Genomic DNA, 8,477 nt, shown 5'->3' on the forward strand with positions numbered 1-8,477 from the left:
GGCCTGGGTGGCCGGTTTCTCCATTAGGCATGGAGTATGCCACATGTCATGACATAATAGGTCCAAGGTGGACGAATAAGCGCGCGCCACGTGGAAAGCCCTGACAGTTCCAACTGGGGGACACTTGGCAGGACCTGATTGGCCCACGTGGCGCATTCCGATTGGTGGGAGCAAAATCCCCTAATCAGTGCTGATCAACAAGAATATCCGGTAAGATAGGAGCCGGAAAAGAAGGGTGCTTTGCTTGTAATTCTGAAAGAGTAGCATCATTGTAAGGGGCAAGACCAGAAGACGAAAGAACCCTAACCAGATATTATTATTATTATTATTATTATTATTATTATTATTATTATTATTATTATTATTAATATTATTATTATTATTATTGTCATTGTAATATATGCTAAAAAGTATGAAATTTGGCTTTAATTATCATTAGCAATATCATTAGACATAAAGATGAAATTAAATAGATCGGTACACCTAAACTAAATTGTCGTTAACAATATCATTAGCTAAATCATATAAAACAAAAAAATTAGCAAAAGAAAAGAACTGAACTGAGCTGAACTGAACTGAACTAATTGGGGCTGAGCTGAGCTGAGCTGAACTGAATTGAACTGAAATGAAATTAAGTTGAAGAGAACAGGTCCTAATTATGTACATTATCACGTTTTTTTAGTGTTAAGTGAGAGGATTTGATTACGACCGCTTTGTTTCTTTATTAAACTTATTTCACAACGTGGCTATTCTGGCTAATTTGATTTGCTAATGCTCTAAATAGTGATTGACATAAAAGAATCCAAAGAAATTATATTCGTTTTAAAGTGAAAATGGATATATTGCTACGTTCTCGACTCCCCACATCATAAGTGTGGATGTTATGCTTCGCAAAATGCACTGGCCGACAAATCATTTTCATCTATGACCCCGTAATTAAAAGAGGAGATGACCTTTCAATTCGTTTCTATTATTTTTTTGAATACATAGTTGATCAAATGTGACTTGAATTATTATTTAAGGGCTGGAGCACACGGGGTATGACTACAATTATTCGTCGTAGTGCTGCTCAAAATTGAATTATTAGATGGATGTTTCATGTTTACAATTGCTGCCCTAGTGGCTTATTGGTGACCTACTTGGCTACTTGCAAGAAGAGGGTAAGGATTTTCAATCTCAGCCATTTCTGTGGGTGAGGTCGATTATTAAGTAAATTTTATTGTCTTTCAAATATCTTTTTTCACATTTTGTCATGATAAATAATAATGCACTAGTATCCTTTGACATTTGCTTCATCAGTTCAATAGTGTGTGCAATAATGTCTATTTTTTTTTCAAAAATAAAAGAATAAAATAAAATAAAATTTGCTTAGATGTATTGCATATCAGAAGACTGAATATTTATTAATGTTGTCATTGAAAGTATTTATTGTTCAATCTACTCCTACATAAAATAAATAATATTTGTCATTGATGAACAATATGAAGCATTTGCAGAAAATTGTATGTTGTTTCTTGATTTTTTATCAAATAAGGGAACAACCAATTGCAATAAGTAACACCAGCCAACAAAATAACCATCTTTGTGTCATCTCGCCAATCTGGATCACACAACCCTTCCAAACTTAAGTCATAATTCAAAAATAGTTAAAATATGGTATTACTATGTTGTACTCCTAATAAAGGCTAAGAATCAAATAGTAAATTATTCTGTCTATTCCAATTTAATTATCACACTTTCTTTAGTGACATGAACCTACTAAAATTTTATGTCTTATCTCTTCCCCATTAAAAATAAAATAAAATAAAATAAATTTAAAATTATGGTCTCACTCTCAATCTCACTTAATTCAAATACTTCCTCTACTTAAATTTACATATACCACACCATTTACATGGCACAATATGTTAAATATATTGTATATATGTTAGTCAAAGTAGATAATTAGCTTAATTAAGATAATTATTAGGTCGGTGATGGTAAAACGCAACAGGTTGACATTGATTGTGGTGAGACTTTTACTACGTCCGATTGTCAAACCGGCCACTATTCGCACGATTCTTAGTCTCTCTCTCTCCAAGGCATGACCAATATATCAGTTGGATGTGAAGAATGCGTTTCTTCATCATGGTGAGTTACAGGAAACAGAGTATATGCATCAACCATTGGGTCACAGGGATCAGACTCATCCACATTATGTATGTATGTCTCTTGTGTAAGTCATTGTATGGGCTTAAGCAGGCACCCCGGGCTTGGTATAAGCGGTTTGCTAACTTTATGTTTTTATTGGTTTTACTAATAGCAAGAGTGATAACTCTCTGTTTATTTTAAGCAAGGGGTCCGACATGGCATATATTTTATTGTATGATGATGTTATAATACGCACTGCTTCTTCTGATGCTCTCCGTCGTTCTATTATGACCCTTCTTAACTCGGAATTTGCTATGAAGGATCTTGGTCCCTTGAATTGTTTGTTTGGTATTGCAGTGACACGACATAAGAGTGGTATGTTCCTTTCACAGCGTAAATATGCCGAGGAAATAATTGACCGTGCAGGAATGTCTTCTTGTAAGCCTTCTGCTACACCAGTTGACACCAAGCCCAAGGTCAGTGCTACTTCTGGGGTTCCGTATGAGGATCCGTTTCTGTATCGGAGTTTAGCAGGTGCTCTTCGATATCTAACATTCACTCAACCAGATATTTCTTATGCCGTGCAACAGGTGTGTTTACATATGCATGACCCGATAGTAGATCATATGCTTACCCTTAAGCGGATTATCAAGTACATTCAAGGTACTTTGGATCACGGCCTCCATCTTTACCCATCTGCATTTTCTACTATCGTTTCCAATACCACTACTAGAAATAGGCCGATTTACGACAGACCATTTCCGATGGATTTTTATTCCTTCGGAAATTTACGACGGATTTTCTACGGAATACAAATCTGTTGGAATTTATGGACTTTCCGACGGAATATTCCGTCGGAAACTTAATGTTTCGACGGAAATAAAATCCGTCGGAAATTTTCGACGGATTATTCCGTCGAAATAGTTATTTTCCGACGGAAATAAAATCCGTCGGAAATATTCCATCGGAATATAATTAAATAATAATAAAAAAAAACCCTTAAAAACCTAAAAAACACCCTAAAAAACCCTATTCTCTCTCCTCTCCTCTTCTCTCCCCGCCTCTCTTCTCTTCTTTCCTCTTTCTCCTTCCTTTCCTTCTCCTTCCTGTCCTTCCTCTCCTTCTCCTTCCTCGGCGCCTCACTCCTCTTTCCTCTTCCCCTCTTTCTCCTTCTCCTTCCTGTCCTTCCTCTCCTCTCTTTCCTCTTCCCCTCTTTCTTTTCTTTTTCGTTTTTTCGATTTCTTCTCTTCGATTTCTTCTCCAACAACAACCAACAACAACGACGCAACATCAGCACCAACAACAACATCAACCAACAACAATTACGCAACATCGAACAATGGCGCAACAACCCATTTTTCGCTCGTTTGTTGTTTTTACAATTTGTAATTTTATATTTTGTTTTTTTTTTGTTAATTTGCATAGATCTGGTATTTATTTCAATATTTTTTTTGTTTCGATTTGTATTTGTTCGTCTGCTTCAATGTGTATAGAACACGATTTTTTTTGTTTCGATTATAATAAAGTTCTGATCTGTATTTAGTTTCAATTTGTATAGACCTGGTTTTTTTTCAATATTTTTCGTTTTTTTTGTGTTTTTGTTTTCCCGATTTGTATTCGGAAAATTGGGTTGGAGGAATGGTGGTTACGGTGGGTGGTTTGGGCTGGGTGGGTGGTCTGGATTGGGTGGGGTGGGTGGTTTTTTTTCCTCTTTTTTGTTCCGATTTGTATTCGGAAAAATGGAGTGGGTGGAATGGTGGTTACGGTGGGTGATCTGGGCTGGTGGGGTGGGTGGAATGGTGGTTACGGTGGGTGGTCTGGGTCTGGTGGGTGGGTTAGGTTTGTTCTGGGTTGGGGTGGTGGGGGGTCTGGTTTGTTCAGGGTTGGGTTGGAGTGGTGGGGGGGTCTGGTCTGGGTTGGGTTGGGGTGGTTTTTCTGGGTTGGGTTGAAGTTGTGGGGGGGTCTAGTTTATTCTAGGTTGGGTTGGCGTGGTGGGGTGTCTGGTCTGGTTTGGGTTAGGGTGGTGGGGTGGTTTTTTATTTTATTCTTATTTCTGTTTCCGATGGAAATTCCGTCGGAAGTTTCTAACGGACTTGTATTCCGTCGGAAATTTTCGATGGACTTTCCGGTGGCCGGAACTCCTCTTCCGACGAGAAAATTCCATCGGAAAACACTGTTCCGAGGGAATTTCTGACGGAAAAGGCCGTTTTTCCTACAAAGTGTTTTACGACAACCTGTTCTGACGGAAATTCCGTTGGAAATGGGTTTTTCGACGGAATTCAAGGTGTTTCCGACGGAATTATTCCGTCGGAAATGGCCTGTTTTCTAGTAGTGTACTAATGCATATTGGGGTGGGTGCCTCGATACGAGGCGGTCTACATCTAGTTATTGTGTATTTTTGGGAGATAATTTAGTTTCGTGGCCGTCGAGATGACAACCTACTCTATCATGGTCTAGTGCTGAGGCCAAGTGTCGTGGTGTTGCCAATGTTGTCTCGGAGTTGTGTTGGATTCGAAATCTTCTCTGAGAGTTACATTGTCCGGTTAACAAGGCTACTTTGGTGTATTGCGACATTGTGAGAGCTATTTATTTGTCGGGTAATCCGGTTCAACATCAATTTACAAAGCATATATATTGAGATGGATATACATTTTGTACGGGAAAAGGTTGCGTGTGGACAGGTGCATGTTCTACATGTCCCATCTCGATATCACATAGCGGACATCTTTTCAAGGGTCTTCCGTAAGTCTTGTTTGACGATTTTCGGGACAATCGTCTCAGCGTTCGAAAGCATCCTACTTCGACTACGGGAATTTGTTAAATATATTGTATATATGTTGGTCAAAGAAGATAATTAGCTTTAATTTCTAATTATCTTCCTATTTTATAGTTCATGTTAGGCGTATTTTGTGTATATTGATTCCTAGTTTGTAGCCTAGGGTCAAGCCTATACTTTGTTTATATTCTGTACAATTGAATGAGTATAGCAAGGAAAATAAGGATAAGAGAGAGAAAGTCAAGCGTAAGGCCCCGTTCACTTCACCTTATTTTTGCTAAACTGAAATTATTTTTACTAAACTTAAATTATTTTTGCAGAACTGAAATTAATTTTACTGAACTAAAATTATTTTTGCTGAATTGAAATTATGTTTACTGATTTTTTATTATATTTCTTCTTTAAGTTTACTAATTTTTATAAAACTGAAATTATATTTACTGAATTGAAATTATTTTTGCTGAACTAAACTTATTTTTACCGAAGGGAAATTAATTTTACTGAACTGAAATTATTTTTACTAAATATTATTTTTCATAAGGTGAAGTGAATAGGGCCTAAGTGGTCGGTGCACATGATTTCATTATTATAAAGTTTTTTTTTCTTTTTTTTTTTTGTTGTTTAAAGTGAAGCTGACTAACAAAAGTTACTAAATACAATAAGATCGAAGGAAGTAAGCTGTAATAGAAAATTCTTGGAAAGCCTTGTGCAAACCTTCCTATAACGATTAAATTAGAACAAAGGGAGTATAATTTATATTAAACTAATTAGTTTTTCTATGTCGAGTAACAACTTGGGTTGTTGAAAAATAAGTACTCAATCTTTCTGTCCTTAATTAAAAGATTGCCTCAATCCCTTTATTTAACTTTTGTAAGGAACAAATTTAACAAAGCCAAATTTTAATGGGGGAGGGACATAGAAAGAACAATGGGGTTGCAATTGGAATATTTACTAAATAAGGTATGATATAATGTTTTAGGGACAATTATTTTAGGTTAATGGAACAATTTGGGAATATTGGAGTGTCATTTTTTTAATTTTATTTATTTACTTATTTATTTTATTTATTTTTTTTCCACTCATGCTTTAATATTAATGGGGCCATACTTATCTCGCCTAAATTTCTATTTGTTTCCCAAATGTCTTATATCACGTTTTTAGCAAGTTAATTGGACAAGCCAATTTAGTATGTTAAAATACTCACAATGATCCGCTAGCTTTATTTATACTCCATAAGCTTGAGAATTTACTCATTCTCTTATCAATTTATTAAAATTATACGAAGTAGACGTTCCAAATTAGAGTGCCCACAACATTTCACTTTCTAATTTAAGTTTCATTCTCTTAAATTCATAACACAAAATGATTGTACACATTTTATTAATATGAAATATAACAAAAGAACACAAAAACAATACGAATTACTTCGTACCATACACAAGACAAAAGAAGTACAATTGAACAATCTTTACCGACAACACTAAAAATTTGAAATTGACTAAGAGCCACACAATCCAAATACAAAACAATAATCCAAACAGTTCAATCTGTTGATTGGTACATAGCTCTACTATATTTTTTTTCAACAAGCATTTTACTTGCATGGAGGCAAAGGAGAGCCGCACAAACACTTGTTATGTGCATACGAGTACTTATCAACCCTCTTCAAATATCGGCTACTCGGAATTTTACCACACAACCGGTTGTAACTTACGTTGAAATTTTGTATATCTTGCTGTTTCGCCAATGTAGGTGGAATGCTACCGTAAATCATGTTGTGACTCAATTCAATATTATTTAAGCCTTTAGGAAATCTGACTTTAGTAAGGTCGAACGAAAATTTGTTCCTCGAAATGTCGATAGTTTGTAAGCCCTTGTTTGTCCCAAACAACATCGAGGCATCACCGGTGAACATGTTCCTATTAAGGTCTAGAACCGAGAAGTTGACCGCTCCTAGAGATTTTGGGAGCGGTCCATAAAGTTGGTTCTTGGCTAGCTTAAGGTAGAAATCCGGGTTGTTTTTAAACCCTCCAAAGCTCGCGGGGATTGTTCCTTTGAGTTGGTTACGCTCTAAGAAGAGGGCGCCGAGTTCGTGGAGGGATGATACGGAAGGCGGGATTGGACCGGTGAGTTTGTTTACGGAGAGGTTAATGTAGGTTAATTTAGTAAGCCGACCAAAAAAGTCGGGGATTGAACCGGTTAAATTGTTGTGGCTAAGCCATAAGAATTTAAGGTTTTTAAGCTTAGAAATGGTTTGAGGGATTGGACCGGTTAACTTAGGGAGGTTACTGAAGGTGAGTTGTTCAAGGTACGGGAGGTCCCCAACGGTGTCGGGGATGTGTCCCGCAACCTCATCGTCTCTATTGACTGAGAGGCTGATGATGCGGTGGGTTTTTTCATCGCAGCTGACCATGTACCACTCACAGCAGTCGCTGTCGTGTGTCCATGAGGCGAACATGTAGGCATTGTTGAAGGCTTTTTTTTATCTTGAAGAGGGTTTTTTTGTCGTCGGGGTGGCATTTTTCGGCCGAAAGTGTTGAGGCGAGGAGGAGGAAGAGGAGAATGGTGGAGAAGAGTGAGAGTTGATTATGGCTACTCATTGTGATTTTTTGTTGTAGAGTATTTGAGGATGGTGCTTGGCTTTTATAGGAGTGTTGTGACGAAAATAATAGCTCGTCATAATCATCAGATGAGTCGGGACTATAACAACAAAGCATTAGTTTCTAAATTATTTAAGGTCGTCATAAGAACTGTACAAACAAAACAAATAAAACCAAACAAATAACAATATCAGTGAACTTATGAAAGTACAGAAATAATGTTACTTGTTATAAAATGTAATGTTGCAACAAACAATTTACGTATTACTTGTAAAGTTGTAATTCATATCATCAGATGTGGTGTACCCTTTTAATCGATAAAATTTTAATGTACACCAAACCAACTTGTTTTAATCGATAAAACCTTAACTCAATCAAAACCATGTCCATAATAAAATAAGTGCCTTATATTTTCAAAAATTAATTAAACGTTTTGCATGTGTTGTTAATAATTAGTACTAAACCAATACTTACCTTTTGCTTATAAATAAAGGGTAATGCTATATGTAACCCTTAAATACATTCTTGAAAATTGTATAAAATTAGGAATTTATGACAAAAACACACGTAAATAAGTGTAATTAGTGTTTAAATTTTTATGATTTCCTAAATTTATACAATTTTCTAGTATGTGTTTAATACTTATATATAGCCCTAAGGGTTTTGTATAACATTTTCTTAAATAAAATTACATGTTGAACTCGTAATCATTTAAGAATTAGACGATGTCCCAAATGAAAGCATAAAAATATCAGTCTTTAAACATATTTAACTCGTCGAAGATCTTATTCTTTACCACTTCTTTTACTTTAATTTAGAGGTGGTAGACAGTTGTCTTTTATCATTGATCGCCATCACAATTATATTTTGGTCGGCCTTGTCACAACCTTATTGGGTTGTAATTGCCGTGAATTTGTTGCTTATTATATGCGGAGGAATTAATTAAAGGTCTATTTAGTGGTGAAGTCCAA

The 8,477-nt window shown here is 35.9% G+C and overlaps 1 protein-coding gene and 1 pseudogene across 1 annotated transcript; one reads left to right on the forward strand and one right to left on the reverse strand.

Moving 5' to 3' along the window:
- Positions 1 to 2,345: 2,345 nt before the first annotated feature.
- On the forward strand, positions 2,346 to 2,869 carry LOC110707138 (uncharacterized mitochondrial protein AtMg00810-like). Its single transcript, XM_021885150.1, has 2 exons — positions 2,346 to 2,720; positions 2,864 to 2,869. The coding sequence occupies exons 1-2, from the start codon at positions 2,346 to 2,348 to the stop codon at positions 2,867 to 2,869; spliced, it is 381 nt and encodes a 126-aa protein (XP_021740842.1).
- Positions 2,870 to 6,259: 3,390 nt separating this feature from the next.
- On the reverse strand, positions 6,260 to 7,735 carry LOC110707194 (annotated as a pseudogene).
- Between the last annotated feature and the right edge of the window lie 742 nt (positions 7,736 to 8,477).

The sequence above is a fragment of the Chenopodium quinoa genome, unplaced genomic scaffold (assembly GCF_001683475.1).
Source record: "Chenopodium quinoa cultivar QQ74 unplaced genomic scaffold, ASM168347v1, whole genome shotgun sequence".
NCBI lineage: Eukaryota > Viridiplantae > Streptophyta > Magnoliopsida > Caryophyllales > Amaranthaceae > Chenopodium > Chenopodium quinoa.

What these genes read in the sequence shown, in the direction of transcription:
- LOC110707138 (XM_021885150.1), top strand. Translation starts at nt 2,346, where the DNA reads ATGGCATATATTTTATTGTATGATGATGTTATAATACGCACTGCTTCT.